Source organism: Thunnus maccoyii, chromosome 8, assembly GCF_910596095.1.
Source record: "Thunnus maccoyii chromosome 8, fThuMac1.1, whole genome shotgun sequence".
Lineage (NCBI taxonomy): Eukaryota > Metazoa > Chordata > Actinopteri > Scombriformes > Scombridae > Thunnus > Thunnus maccoyii.
Genome location: NC_056540.1, coordinates 16,982,399 through 16,998,493, shown reverse-complemented (window position 1 = coordinate 16,998,493; position 16,095 = coordinate 16,982,399). Strand labels below are relative to the sequence as shown.

At 41.6% G+C, this 16,095-nt stretch overlaps 1 protein-coding gene across 2 annotated transcripts in view; it reads left to right on the top strand.

The window, feature by feature from the left end:
- Positions 1-16,095, top strand: part of LOC121901413 (protein diaphanous homolog 1-like) — a 103,437-nt gene that overhangs the window by 36,019 nt on the left and 51,323 nt on the right. For both annotated transcript variants that reach the window (XM_042418187.1, XM_042418186.1), the window contains 6 exons: positions 1,925-2,040; positions 4,266-4,330; positions 6,109-6,288; positions 8,173-8,715; positions 10,827-10,941; positions 11,097-11,105. In XM_042418187.1, coding sequence (XP_042274121.1) covers positions 1,925-2,040; positions 4,266-4,330; positions 6,109-6,288; positions 8,173-8,715; positions 10,827-10,941; positions 11,097-11,105 — 1,028 coding nt within the window. The remainder of the gene's footprint in view (positions 1-1,924; positions 2,041-4,265; positions 4,331-6,108; positions 6,289-8,172; positions 8,716-10,826; positions 10,942-11,096; positions 11,106-16,095) is intronic.

Below are 16,095 nucleotides of genomic sequence, written 5' to 3'. Positions count from 1 at the left end.
GAAGGAGAACTTTCTTCTCTCTCTTCATTCACCCCTCTTTCACCTCAGCCCTTTTCTCCATTTGCTGTTTGTTTTCTAGAGCACCATTCCAAATCTGTGAAATTAATACATGCAAAGAAGTCCAATTCCATTTTAATAGAAATGAGCGCCATCACCTCTTATCACCAGTAATATGCTAATGTCTCTCCCTGTGTCTTCCAAAGCTCTTGGGGGTTTAGCCGTGGAAACAGCGGAGAAAGGAAGAGAGAAGGATTAAATGACAAGACAGGGATAGAATAATATTGAGGACAAGGCAAGAGTTGTCCGGCATATGTATATGCACATTTACACATACATGTCCAATTTCCTTCTCAACACAAAAGGAGGAATGCCTTGCTTAACTTAATATCACAGAGACTAGGCAAAACACACACACAAATGTGTAGGCATGCGCATTTTTGAGTTGAGTTAGTTGTGTTGTTGGTCTTGTGTTGCCTTGATGGTATCAGACAGGCAGGAAATTGTGGTTATTTTTAACACTGGGTTTGGGGAGTAAATGGTGTGGATGGAAGAGGCATGTCTGGCCCAATCAAATGGTCCCAGCTGCTCTATCCTTCCTTCTCTTCTATCCTGCTTTCTCCGTCCAGGTGATTCGGTGGAGCACAATAGAGGTGGTCTGTAATAGACTCCACAGAGAGACAGGAAGTGAGGGTGGGAGGGAGAGCTTGTAGAGTGGCAAGAAATACAGCTTGGTAATTACACAGATGAAAAGAGAAGGGAGGTGGAGGGCAAGACAATAATGAATAAGAAATTGAGACTTGAGGTAAATTGCTAGGTAGAGAGTGAGGGAGAGGTGTACAGGGAATGGAAGGGTTAGCATTTGTGTGGGAATGAATGAAAGAGTACCTGCTTCTTCTTCTTTTTTCATTCTTGTTCTTACTGCTTTTCAATCTCAAATGGAGATGGAGACCTGGTAACTTGCTAGAATACATAACTGTCAACATTCAAAACATGTGAATGGTCATACTTAGTTGTGTAAGGAATGAACATACTGTGCATGTGCATAGACTGTACAGAGATTTATAGATGACATTTAAAATATAGAATCTGTATATTTATTTTTTTTAATCAAAATGTCTACAGACATAGTCCTACACTGCTTTCTTTTTTCTACCTGAAGTCATAATTCAGTGTTTTTAGGGTTGCGAAGAGTGTAATATTTGATTTGTAGACAAATACAAATCTATCTCCTTTTAACTCAGTTTTCCAAAATTACACTAGATGTCTCTCTCGCTCCACGGATAAATCTAAGCTTTAGGGGAAAAAAAAAACAAAAAACCTTGAAGCATAGTGAAGGAGTGGAATAAGTGTTAGACAAAGGCAGAATGACTAAGAGAGACAGGAGAGGGAGGTAGACAGAATAAATAAAGTATTGAGTTTGACTCTGGCAGCATCTAATGGGTCAGGGAATAAGAGACCTTCAAAATTGAGTGTCTATGTGAAACTGGCTTGATCAGACACAGGGAGCTGGACATATACCAACACACTCTTACAAACACAGTTGCTCACAATCAATCTCTGTGACAACAAACTCAAACTGTCGTACTCGCACAGACAGCCAATCTCAGTTGCAGACAAAGTGACAAAGCATGTGCGTTCACACATTTGTCTGAACAAATGCACCTGCTTGCTCTCTGTCATTCCCATCCACTGCTCACATAATGTGCTAGATTTCTTGTTAATGCAAACTAGACTAGTGTTGTCAAACACATAAATAGATTGATAATTGTCATTGTGGACACAACATGCGAAGTTTGTTGCAGAGAGTTTATTGTTACCCTTCTTCCATCCTTCTCTTAAAATCTTCCCCTGATCTCTATCTAGTTCTTTCTCTCTGTCTTCTAATCAATCTGTCTGTAAATCTGTCGCTCCTTCCTTCCCACAGGCCTCAGTACTACAAGTTGATAGACGAGTGTATCGCTCAGATCGTGCTTCACAGGAATGGGGCAGACCCTGACTTCAAGTGCCGTAACCTCAGCTTCAACATTGAAGGCTTGATAGGTGAGTCGTGACAAAAGAACACAAAGGGACAAGTCTTCCCTTTTGTCTCTCTTACTGTAAGTGCACATGTTTACATATATTTGGGTTGCAGTGACTACCTTGGTTTGGTTGGTGGACATTTAGAGCTACGGCTATCAAATAAACTTGTATGTACACACACATGCACAGGCATGAAAGAACAAATTGTCACAAAATTCACAGAAAAAACAGTGTTGGCCAGTACTCTCTTCCCCAGTCCAATCACTGTCACAGTTTGTGTCTTGCTGCCAGTGGTGATATCCTTGTGCTATGCTATTCAATGTTAATTTGGTCATGAGTGTGTATGTGTGTGTGCAGAAACCCAGAAACACCACAGGGTGGAGCCAGAGAGGGATTGTGTATCAGTGTGGGCTGAACTGTGCTACAGGTCTTACAGTGATAGGTTGATGGTATAAAATGAACTTTATCAAGAGGATTAAAGATTTATCAAAGGCAGCAGTCCCAAGAGTCTACTTTCACAATATAGCAGGTGAGATGTATTCGTCCCCTGCCAATGTTTGATCCCCGACACAACAATAGATTGGTTAGATGGTAATTTTTCAAGCACTGGTGGTCTGCAGGCATCTCCTATGTTTAAGTTTCTGTGAGCAAGGCGCAGAATCCCTACCAGGTGTAGAAGTTCTTTACCTTTATCCTGCTTTCTGATGTCCTTGTTCACGGATGCAAGCTAATCAAGAAAGTAGTATGATGACCACTGACACATGTCATTCCCTGTCATTCTATTGAATACAAAAATGAAATGATTATATTTTAGTGGAAAGTGGTGCATACTGGTGGATTTGATGAACCTGAGTGACAGTTCTAAATGTTGACTTGAAAACACCTGTGGACTATTGTAAACTAAACCAGAGCAGAATGAAGGTGCAGGCCATGTCTCAAGAGTTCAATACTCCCCTATGGCAGGTCTCCGTTGCTCACCGCAGGAGGCTCTAATTGCACTGCTTCTAAATGCGTCCTGACACACACACAGGCTGGCTGGCCTCCTTTAAGGCTGCCAGAGTTATTATCGGTGGAAAGCAGCCCAATTCTGCCCTGCATGCATTATTTAGTGTTTTTCTTTGAACTCTGAAATTCAGCACAGTTTTTTTTCCCCCACATTCTGTCTCCCTTAGTGCTCTCTATTCGAAGTTTGTCCCATTTTGCCTCGCCACCATGACAGAAGTACGCCCCCCACCCCTCCCCTCCATTACACATCCAATAACCATGTAAACTCATACACAAATGCACACTCTGAAATTGTATGTGGGTTGGCATATTATTGTGAAGTTCTTTCATCCGGCAAAACCTTCTCTTTTCACAAAATAGATTTCTCATTTTGCTCTGCCTTATTTACTAGCTTATCTAGATATACAGAATCTTGCGTAGTTCCAACTCCTTTTATCCAATAGCCATATTTTCATCGCAACTGAAGACTCACACTTTATCTCTCCACAATCGGTATGCTTCACTTTCTATAAGTTTATGTAATATCTTCATTTTCAGTTTTAGCTATTCACAGCCCTTCTTTCTCTGCTATCTTATCTGTTTGATCCCCCTCCTGGGCATCATGATTAGCTGTCTTTGATCCAGTGACTTTGTGGCATTCATCTTCATGTTAATTAGCTCTTTTACTGCACATGCTCGGTAAGCCCTTGGGCACTGAACCACCTGTAGATCCTGCAATTATGCTGTAAAAGTACCCTGTTGGTCAGTCTCTGTCCTTCTCACCCCATCCTCCGCCAAGCAGAACCTGATAATGGATTACTCTCAGGCTGTTATATGGTCTTTCTTTTATTTTAGCACAGTCTTTTTGGGAGGAAAAAGGAAAAAAGTGGTGTATAATGTAGTCTGGAAAGAGGGGAATCAGTGTGCCCACACCTCTCATATATACACACAGCCCGACAAAGGTTTATGTATTGGCGACTTAAAATATAATGATGTTTAGAAGCAGAATGCAACAGATAGCTTCTATTGTAAAGAAATGCCTCCGCAATCGTCTCACGGATCTTGACTTTGAGAAGTGTGATAAGGGAAAAATTGGACACCGGCTCAGTGTGTGCATCTGTTTGTAAATGTATGCGTGTTCACAGAATGCGCCAGACTGAAGAGTGCAATGTCTTCACGGCTAGATGTGTGCAGATGTGTTGTCTGAAACCCTTATCTAATCCTCCATCTTTTTTTTTTCCATTCTCTTGGATTGTTCACAGACAACATGGTGGACCAGACCAAGGTGCAAACAAGCGAGGCCAAGGCCACTGAGCTGGAGAAGAAGGTGAAATACACACAAATCCATTCGCATTGAAAGTCATAAAGGCACACCTACAACAAAAGCATGCCATACACACTGCCATAGTTACATGTCTACCAAGAAGCATACAGCAATTACAAAAGGAAATCATAAATTGTAAAAGCTAATGTTTCCCCCTCACACACACAGACACGTAATGAAATTCTGTGCGACCAGTGTCTGGCTGACTTGGGATGACAAATGAGAAAAAAGGAGGAACAGAGGGTGACTAAGAGAATGAGCATACACATGTCTGACAGCCACCCGAGAGACAAATACTCTTAAAGGCTAGCAAAAAAAACACACCCAACACACACACATTCACACAAGTGGGTAAATGCCTTGATTGCAATGTGCTGCTACCCCGATGTTTCTGTCCCAGTGACAGGATAATTGCAAAGAGGGAGCTGAAACTAGCCTTCATGCAGGCACACATAAGGACACACATTCGCACATGGTCTCATATCGATTGAACGCACACACATACGCAGAAGCACACATTACACGAACACACTTGGATTCATTTTCGTTGACCACACACACACATCATAGCGCTAGTTGTGTATGATGGGGTAATTGCAGGCAGTCTCTTTGGCAGGAATTAAGGATGAGGCTGTCGGAACGTTGACAGCAAGAGTAAGGGATCTGCTGTCTGCAAATTAAACAGCCATGTGTGTCTGTGTGTTCATGTGTTCATCTGTTAAAATACTCTTATCCTGTTTGTCAAGTTTCCTAGAAGAAAAATCCTTGAAAATTTCTGAAAATGAGAACATTAAAACAGGGGATAAAATGCTTCTCTATCTCTTTTTTTTTATGGCCATGAAGTCTTTAAAATGGAAGTGAGAAGTGAGCTCATACAAGTGCACTGAAGCATCTTAACTCAATAATTGACACTAATTTGCAGTGTAAATTATACAATGAAACTGAAGGCACTAGACTGCATGAAATGGCTTTTACAGGTCTTTGAGATATAGAAACTGCTGCAATTTCAAGAGAGAGGCTAAAAGCTTGTGCACACACTTTGCTTCCATATTTCACTTGAGAATCTAGTGTTGTGGTATTTTTGGAATTGATATTTTCTATCATATTTTCAAAATTATTTTACTTCTCCTTAATCATCCCTCTGTAAGTGAATTGTTTATAAATTATTTGACCTTTGAGGACTTTGAGCTCAATCTCATTCCTGTGATAATGCCCTTTCTGAATTGTCAGCAAAACTGTATCCACTCCCAATTAATTTTACACAGCCTTTATTATATAAAGCATACTTGTTTGCTACAAAATCCTGAAAAGGTGAATCCTGTTTTTTTCTGCCAGTTTAGTCTCACATTATGGCTTTTGTCAAGCACAAAATAGAATATTTTAAGATATTTCACTAGTAATTAATTAGGTTATTATTATTCAGTAATTCATGTTTTTATATTTTATTTGTAGGCTCCTTTAAAATTAACATTTCTTTCTCATATGGTATCAGTATGATACTAACTGCAGGGATGTGTAGGGATTCTTTGATTTACCTTAATTACATTTTATTTGCAAACTCAGTCTGTGCATCCTATCAATCAGCTTAATATTCTTAACAGGAACACCACCTTTACAACAATGGAACTGTATCCGGACACTTTGGTATCTTCCATTAGGCCCTTTGAGTTTGACCACTACACAGAAATGTAAACATCACCAAAAAGTCTGCTTGGGAGTTTTTAGGATGCTCTAACTCCTAACTGTCTGTCCCTCTCTGTGCCTGTTAACATGTACATTAGCTGGATTCAGAGTTGACAGCACGCCACGAGTTGCAGGTGGAGCTGAAGAAACTGGAGAGTGACTACGAGCAGAAGCTGCAGGAGTTGAGCCAAGAAAAGGAACAGCTGGCTTCTTCTAAGCAGGAGCGAGAGAACGAGAACCAGGGACTGCAACAACAGCTAAGCACTCTGCAACAGCAGGTACACACAAACACATACCCACCTGTCTATGTGGGGTTCCAAATCTAAACAGAAACTGTTTGTACCTTTTTAGTGTATTGAAGTGTATAAAAGTGAGTTGAACCCTGTATCACACTTCCAGAAATCTTTGTGTCCAGTTGACCAGCTCAAACAATCTATATTTATTCAATCATTGCTTCATACTACAGTCAATATGAGAGAACCAAAACATAAGAACATAATCAATAAAGATTGAGTCGGATAATTTAATCAGCCTTGCTTAATGGCCTGGAAACACACATACACAACACAGAAACTTCTGCTGAAGCTGCAAGAAGTAAACTATTTTTGGGCTTAGAGAAATATAATATTGTAGAAGTCTAAACACCAAAAGTTGTCCAACATCTATGAACACCCACACAAACACAGAATCCCCCTGGCCTTAAATGATTTACCCAACTGCTAGCATGGCATGAAAGGAGGAGGGAAAAAAACTAAAAAGATATTGTGAAAAGAAGCCAAATCCTTAAGAGATAAAGAAACTCGATGAAAACATGGAAAGTGGGGGAAAGGGAGTATAAAGAGTGACTAAAGGGAGAAGAAAGAAGAAGAAAGGGAAAGGATGCAGATGGGACAAAAACATTTTTTAAGGCCAAGTTACACACATAGGGTGTGCATGTGTGTGTGTGTGCTTGTGTGTATACACACATACAGTAGGGAGGCAAAGATTAAGATTGTTTACCTGTCAGTGTCCTGCTGCCACACCAGCTGGACTCTGCCTCATAGTGACACCCAAACTCACAAACACACCAAGTGACCCAGAACAGTCTGCCTCTGTGCATGTTTGCTCAAGGTGTGTGTGTGTGTGTGTATGAGTGAGTGAGTGTCTGTCAGTTAGAGAACTATACAAGTTTCCAAAATGAGCTTCATCCAAACCGGCTGATGCCAGCAGAGTCATCTTCTCACCACGCAAAAGCCCAAACACACACAGACACACAGACACGCACATATGCACACACAGTTGTCCAAACCATCAACAGCATCAACAGCCAAGCATCAAACATGCTTCTCATACTAAGATGGCTCACTTTCTCTCTGTTTGAGGCACTGCCCATCCAAGATTTCCTCACATGTAGAGATCTCTCACTGTCCCTCTGTGTGATGCCGTGCCCAACTCTTCATCTGCTGCCTCACTAAGAAAGCTTGCCTCGGAGGCCCTTTATGTCTGTTACTGTCTTCTTTTCGGAGTTCGACGAAACCGGCGCGTTTGCTTCGCTGCATACAGACACTTTTTCACACACATACTGTACATGCAGATAATTTACACTTTAAACACATACAGTAAATACATTTCGCTATTCATGTACTTAAACTCACATATAGTATATTCCCTTCAAACCCCAATCTTAGCCCTGGATTAGTTGGCAAATTTTAATGATTTTCTCAAGAATTGTTGCCTCACTGATATAAATAGTGGAATTAGTATTTCAGCATTGAAATAAAAAAAAAATTCACACTTTTCTAATTTAGAAGTTTGTCCCACTCTTGAAAACTTTTTTATTTTGAATTCCTCTGTGGACTTAATTCCCCACTGCTATGTTTTTCTCTCTGCGTCTTGTCCTCCATTCTCTCCCCATCTTTCCCAAAATTCAATCCTTCCCAAGCTTTAATCCTCTCTCTATGTCACTCTTTCCTCCTCTTTTGTTCTGCCTTTTTTCTCTTAAATATAATCACTCTGCTGGCAATGCTATTCATTGGGAATGGTGGAAATTGCCAAATCTGTACAAAAATAATGTGAATTTGTGGAATAAACAACAAACAATATACAGTTAAGACATCATTTGATGAATTACTGCATATGGTTTGAAAATATATGTATAACAACACATTTTCCCTTCCCTGCAGATTGAAAAACTGTCTAAAGATCTGGAAGAGGCCAAGACTAAAGTTATCACAGTCACTGTTCCTGTGCCAACACCTGGTTTGGCCCCTCCACCACCTGCCCCTCCTCTCCCTGGCCAGAATGCTGGTGTGCCCCCTCCACCTCCACCTCCACCCCCACCCCTACCAGGCCATGCAGGCATGCCCGTTCCCCCACCCCCACCACCTCCTCCTTTACCAGGACATGCCGGTATTCCTCCTCCTCCTCCTCCGCCTCCTTTACCGGGACATGCCGGTATTCCTCCTCCTCCTCCTCCACCTCCTTTACCAGGCATGCCAGGACCGCCACCCCCTCCACCCTTACCAGGGATGGGACCTCCACCACCACCACCTCCGCCCGGGTTCCCGGGTATGCCTCCTCCACCGCCTGGCCCAGGCATGCCTCCACCTCCACCATTTGGCATGGGGGGCTGGGGTGCCCCTGCACCACCTCCGCTGCCTTTTGGCCTCCAGCCTAAGAAAGAATACAAGCCAGAGGTCCAGCTGAAGAGAGCCAACTGGAGCAAGGTTAGTCCTGAGATAAAAGTGTCAATATATTATCAGTATTCAAAAGAGCTATCATAGTTATCATCAGTTAGTTATGGATCAACAGATGTTTTGTTTAATTAGACCCAGGGTATCTCTAGAAATTTTGCATCTTGCTTATGAAAAAAATACTATCAATTAGAAGATGTGTTTGCTTATTTTAATTTAAGATCATAACATGTCTCAAAAAGTCTTCCTTTTAATTATGATGGGTGATTTCAAGTTGCATGAGAAATATCTCTTCACAGGATTCACTTAATTTAAATATGGTTTGGTCTTCAGTCGTGACTCAGTCTAGTCCAGCTAGCGATGTTAAGCTAAAGACAGTTAGCCAGGGGGATCAGAGAAGACATTAAGTCCTCTGTTATATCTGATAATTGCTAGAATCTGGATAATAATGTTTTTAGTGCAGAGCTGCAACGGCCAGCATAAAGGAGGAGAGTGGACTTTTAATTTGGTGTTTACAGATTTAATGGACTGTTAAAATGGATGAAAAGTAGAAAACTGTATGTTCAGAACTTCTGAGCGAGATAACGTGTGTCTCAATGGGGAGAATGAACTATAACCTGCTCTGTGAGTGCGAGAACGACCACAACAGCCTTAATATTTAACACAATGTAATTAAGATTAAAATTATAAATGAAAATGCTTTTTTTTATCTAATGTTAATGTAACAGTGAGACACAGTTCATTGCATTTGCCATTCATTTCATTACTTTATGTGACTTTACATATGATTATATGGAGATACGAAAATATCCCTATTAATATTGTCAAGTTGATTTCAAACATAAAGCTCAGCACTAATGAACATTCGTTTTGCTGTGGAAAGGGAATTAAATTTTCTCTGTCGAGGTCTTAAAAAGCATTAAATTTGATTTCAAAAAGTGTGCAGCAACTCTGAGTGAGATTCTGACCTAAAGTGACGTGCATGCACACGTGTATCTCATGACTATATGCTTCATGTTCTTCTCCTCCCTCTCATCTGTGATGGTTAAAACATCAAAACGGCCCTCTGTCTTTCTTTAGCCTAAAGCTACTGTTTAATGGCTTCAGCAGACTTCATCAGCATTTAGCTTCTCCCTCTCTCTCTCTCTCTCTCTCTCTCTCTCTCTCTCTCTCTCTCTCTCTCTCTCTCTCTCTCTCTCTCTCTCTCTCTCTCTCTCTCTCTCTCTCTCTCTCTCTCTCTCTCTCTCTCTCTCTCTCTCTCTCTCTCTCTCTCTCTCTCTCTCTCTCAGGCTGGTGAGAGTGTTTGACGAGGATGTCACAGAAATTGCTTTTTAATAAGCTGCCTTCTTTTAACTGCACCACTGAAAGATAATTAAATTGCAGCTAGAAAGGACAGTATTCTTTTGTAATTTAAATTAACTTTTTTTCTGGCTTGGTCTCATCCTCCTTTTGGCATGCTCTCCTTCTTTCTTTCTTGCCCCTTCAGCTCATCCCCATATCACATTTCCTTTCCCTACTCTCTGTCTTTTCCATCCTACGCCCCTTCCCTGAGGCTTTGTCCATAATGAAAGGCCTGATATCTGTAAATTTACTACCACTGCTTTCTCACTCGCTCTCTGTTTCACTTTTTCTCTTTCTCTTTTCTCTTGATGAGAACACTTGGAAAGTGAAGGAAAAACATACAAAGTTAATTGTGACTTGTGACCAGAATAGAGACACAGAGACAAAGGGAGGGATAGAGAGAGAGCACCCGCGTAAGAATGAAGAAAGAAGGGAGAGGGGGGGGGGGGGTAGAACCCTCTGTATTTCTTTGCATTTGTGTGTGTGGAGCTCTGACGCTCAGGCTGCTTTGTGGTTGAGACAATGTGCAAAGATTACAGAAAATTACTTGTTCCTCCTCTTCCTCTCTTCTTTGTGCCTTCCTTCCTTCCTCCATCCTCCTCTCCTCCCTATACTAACATTCCCTTGCCTCTCTCTCTGCCCATCTCATTGTTCACCAGGTGCACAGATGAACGTTTTTGGAAAGTGGAGTCGATTTGATGATATGTTTCACTAGCAGATACAATACATCATTCTCTTCTTCATTTGATCCCCCTCTGTCTCTTTTTCTCTCTTCCTCTCATTGTACACACTTTTTCTTTTAGATCGGACCTGAGGACCTCTCTGAGAACAGTTTCTGGACCAAGGCAAAAGAGGATAAATATGAGAACAATGAGCTCTTTGCCAAACTCACCTTGACCTTCTCCTCACAGACAAAGAGTGAGTGTGTGGCTTGTGTGTTTTTTACTATGTGCTGTTATCATTTGTGTTTCACAGTAATGAGCAATGTCTTTCTCTGTTTCTCACCTCTCACATATCTCCTCTCTCTCCCTGACTCCATGTCCATTTCAAACCTGTTGTTCTGCCTCCATCAGCCTCTAAAGGTAAGAATGTCACGCACACACATCCATTTAATTCTTTTTTTCACACGTCTTCTCCAGCCTTTCTCACCCTTCTCTTCCTCTGCTTGGAGGACACGCTGCACATTTACATTATTCAGCAACACTGTGTCAAAACAGCATCTCACACGAGTTCATGAATAAACCACCCACATCTGTGTATGTGTATGTGTTCATCTTCTCAATGTGCCCATGACTTGTTGTGCAGACGCAGAGTGCTCACTACTAGATGAGATGAATTAGGACTTGGGGACAGAGGGAAAGATGGACAAAGGGAGGAGTGTTTAGGGAGGTATAAGGAGAAGGTCACTGATGTCCTTTGACTAGCCACCTGCTGTCCTGGCACAAAGCGCTGACACACGGGTGTACACTCACACACGCACACCTGTCCACTCCTATCACCTTGTCCCAGTGTCACTGAGCCTTCTGCTCTAACTCCTCCATATTCATATCATAACCAGGACACCAGGAACTCACAGACAGTGTGTGTGGGTGTGTATATAATTCCATTTGACCTTCAGATTCAGTCTCAGTGCACATACACACACAGACTCTTGCTCATGTCATATACATAAACAAAAGTGTGCATGCACACACGGCTGATGCTAGCTGTTGATGTCAGTTAAATGTCAGTGTTGGCAGCTGTCCCATCTACATTCACCTGTATGGCAAGTCCTAACGTCCGCCTGTCACTCCTTAATTTGACCCCCTCCCCACCCCCTTGGCCCGTACACCCACGCCTCCCCTTTTTATTGGCCAAGACAGCCGCCTGTTCCAGTTGATGTCTAATAACCTTTTCTGAGAGCTGACTATAAAGACACCGTGGCCTTTTCATAGCCCCACACCTGTCTGTATGCCTGCTTGTGTGGATGTACTGTGTGTGTGTGTGTGTGTGTGTGTGTGTGTGTGTGTGTGTGCATGCGTGTGTGTGAGAGAGAGAGAGAGAGGCCAGCGTTTGTTGGTTTCCAGTGCGTGTTTTGAATCTGGCCAAGTTTGTTAGTTAGGAATAAAACATTCTTCGAAACAGAATTGGGATTTCACTGAGTTCTTGTTTAAGCATCTTATGTTCCTTTGTGTGCTTGTGAGTGCATGTGTGATTTAATCCACTCTCTCTTTGTGGTGTATATATGTTTGTGTGTCTGTGTCTGTGCATGCACATACAGCCCAGTAAGCAACCAGCTCTGGTGTTATACAGATTGACCTTTCACCTCTTGTCCATCCTTCTCTTGCTTAAACACACGACTCAAGGCCTAGTACATTCCTTCTGACCACCATCCTTCTCCCTATCCCTCACCTCTGGGAGCCCAGCTTCACTCGTCTTTATCCTTCTGTTCCTTTTCCTCCTCCTCTTGCGCCTCCCATTCCTCGTTACCCAGCAGAAGCAGACCGACACCACACCGAGCCACTGCTGACCCTCCCTGACCCTTCCTCCTCTTCTCCATCAGTTGCCCAGCAGCACAGCGGGGGTTGCACACATGCACACACCCACACAGACAACAGACATGCAGGGGGGGTAGTGTGCCCAGGGTAGGGTCAGGGGTGTTGACCTTCTGAGGCTTGGTGGAAGGGCAGAGAGATAACAGCGGGAGACACGCCCTCTAGCTGCACGTGGCTCTCATGGACACAGTTCGACACTTTCTCACACACACACACACACACACACACACACACACACACACACACACACACACACACACACACACACACACACACAGTACATATATTTTATCTTTTGCTCTTTATCTCTGTAGTTATTTCCACTATCTCTCTGTATAAGTGTATATCACTAGCTATGCATCTAGCTGTATCTATTCTCTCTCATTGATACCAGGATCAAGTTCAGTAGTTAAGCTCAGTCCAGTTGTTCTACATGCTCCTGTCTCTCTCCAGGAGTTAATTAAACAAATATGCTCGACAAATGGCAGAAATGATCAATAAAACCTTTATTTTTTTGATTAGTTTAGGCAGTACTACTTTTGTCATGTTCAAATGCTTTTCCAGCAGTTGGGGAGCATTTGGGAGCATTTATTAACTGACACACTATAGCCTATGTTACACTCGCTACACACACATTACGCACTGCCCTAATCCTTAAAAACAGCTACCCTACCAAGAGTTTTCCAGGCAAGGACACAGAGCTTGACTCATGTTTCAGAACAGCGCTGCACAGAGAGGCCCCCAAAAGCTATTGATTTCCGAATGAATGGATATTTAGCATTATTTTTGGCATTGACAAAAAAAAAAAAAAGATTTTTATGCTTGGTGGGGGTTCTCGTTGGCCTGGCAGCCCTCTAGGCCTGTACAATTATAGGGGAAACACTGGTAGACATCCTCATAAGCTTGGTTTCCACCACAGAAGTTATCAGACACAGAACATCTATTATCTGCAGTTTGTTTGTGTGCGTGTGTGTGATAATCAATTAGAATCTATAGTAAATCTATCATCAAGCATTTCCTTAATGTTTTCTAAATTATGTGGTGTTGATTTCATTTTTCATTTAAATTATAGTGACACATCTGATCTCATTTAGCTGTCCTTTACTTTACACACACAGATCATCTCCTTCTATTGGATAAAATAGTTAAAAATAGTTCTTCAGCTTACATGGGTACATGTTTTCAACGGTGGTTCTAAAATCAGGCAAGGATATAACAAATCCAGGTTACCATTGGAGAAAAGCTCCACCTTACTTGATTTAATTCCAGTCTAGTCTTCTGTATTTCAAGACTTTTCACCTTTCTCCTCTCAAACTACTTAACTTGCCTCACGAACAACCAGACAAGCTAAGGCAACCTTTAGTAGCACTGTGCTGCTGAACATCTTACTCAGGATGGCAATACAAAACTAAGCTGTCAACACTGGAAATAAAAAATATGCATTTTATAGTCAGTCAGTAAATGGACTTGGGTTTGGCTTATTGAGAATGCAAACTGTCAAGCTTTTCAGAAGGTGCTCTGCCTCAAGGAGCTGTCTCTTTGTGGTTCAGTCTATCCATTTGTGTGATGTTCATAAACCTTATTTTCCTGAGTGAAGCATATCAAGGTTAAAGTGGTGAGTGTCTTTGCATTACCTAATTACTACCTTTTGGAAAGTATGGTTATGGCTAACCCCTCAATGTCAGCTGCCAGTAGTAGCTTTAATTATAATATTTTGGAGGTATTTTAGTGTTGAAAAATGTGTTATAGCATATTCTTAATATGCTGAGTTTTGTTATAAAACAGCTTTTTAAAGTGGTTGAACTGATGCCCAGTCTGAGATAATAGCAATCTGTTACACTGTACATCTGTACAGCTCGATATGATATAAACCTATTTTAAGCTCCATCCAGAGCATTCAGAAGAATTTATTGAGATCCAACTTGCCAAATTTCACTGCAGTGTTTGTAGTGGAGAAATCATAGTACTATACTGCCATCTTTTTTTTCTGTCTGAATTTCTAAAAAAAGATGTGTGGAAAAGCTTGCTGTTATTTTCCCTGTTGTTGTACTTTGTGAGTGTAAGGGCTTATAATCAGAGGCCTGGTGTGACTATTTGTAATTGTAAACAGCCTCGTTGTTTAGATGAGCAAGTATTTGTGGCTGTAAAGCGGTTAGTGTAGTGTATAATGTTTCAGGCAGAAAGCTTATCTCCTCATTCTCCCTTAAGCTACTGGTTCCTAATTCCTCTCTTTGATGTGCTTGTGTCTGTTTTCTGCTTTTTAGTGTTTGTTTTCTTCTCTCTGTTGTTTAATAATAGTAATAATACTAATAATAATGATGATGGTGATGATAATGATGAAGATGATGATGGATGAACAGACATAAAAGAAATCCTTTTCATATACAGTCAAGCAATTTTTTCTAGTAATCTTTGCACAGTGCAGCAGTCACAAGGCTAGAAGGTGTACACTGCTCATCATATATGGGTATATACATTATATCCTTTTTTCACCTTTTCCAACTGTTTGATAGCAGGTGCCTTTTGAAGTTGGCACCTCAGATAGCCCAATTAGCAAAAGAATGAGAGAGCAAGAGATGGAAAAGGATGTAGGTGGATGAAAAAAAGAAGAGTGAGCAGAGGGAAAGGCTGGGCTTGGGGGAGCAGTGGTGATTAATTCGATTCGGGAGAGAAAAGGAGAGAAAAGGGCCAGGAGCATATACGATTATTAATCCTCATAATGGGAGGATCATTTTCACATCCCAATTCTCCAGCCTATACACCCTTCCCTCTTCTCTGTCTCAATCGCTGTGTTTCTGCGGTCTGTTGTAGTATGGCGACCTCATTTCTCTTTTTTAGTGGAGAATCCCAACCCAGAAGAGGCACTCTGTGATCCATCCACTGTGTATTGCTTCATAATATACCCACACATATGCAATAGCAACTTCCAGTGTCAAATTTTCATCCTATACAACGCAGACAAGTTTATTGCAGATGAATGCACGTTTGTCAGTGCAAGGGTGTCTGTATGCTGGTGTACTGTATGTGGGTGGGTGAGCTCAGCCACATTTACAAACCAATTATAATAAGCCTTTTGATCTCCCTGTGTTCTGAAGAAATCAATTTCCTTCTCTGTAGAGGTGTGTATGTGTGCAAATATGTACGTGTACTTGTGTTGCTGAGTTTCCTTTTAGGTCTATTCTCTACACTTTTTTACCTTAATGAGCCACCAATCAGCAAGAAAATGCCTACTCTGTGCTTGTGTGTGTGTGTGTGCGTGCGTGCGCGTGTGTGTGTGTGTGTGTGTGCGCGTGTGTGTGTGTGTGTGTGCGCGCACATGCATCCTTGCCTGCGGCCTCTCTAGGGTTGTAGACCAATCAGTTAAAGGGATGAGAGATGTAATATATTAACAATAAAAGACCAAGAGGCATTGGGAATTATGGTGCAGTGTTGTTGATTAGGTCATTACATCTTCTGCTAAACAGAATTCATAACATTTGGTGACTTGTTTTTTTTAACAGCACACCAAATTGTCAGACAAAGAAAAAGTTCCCTGCTA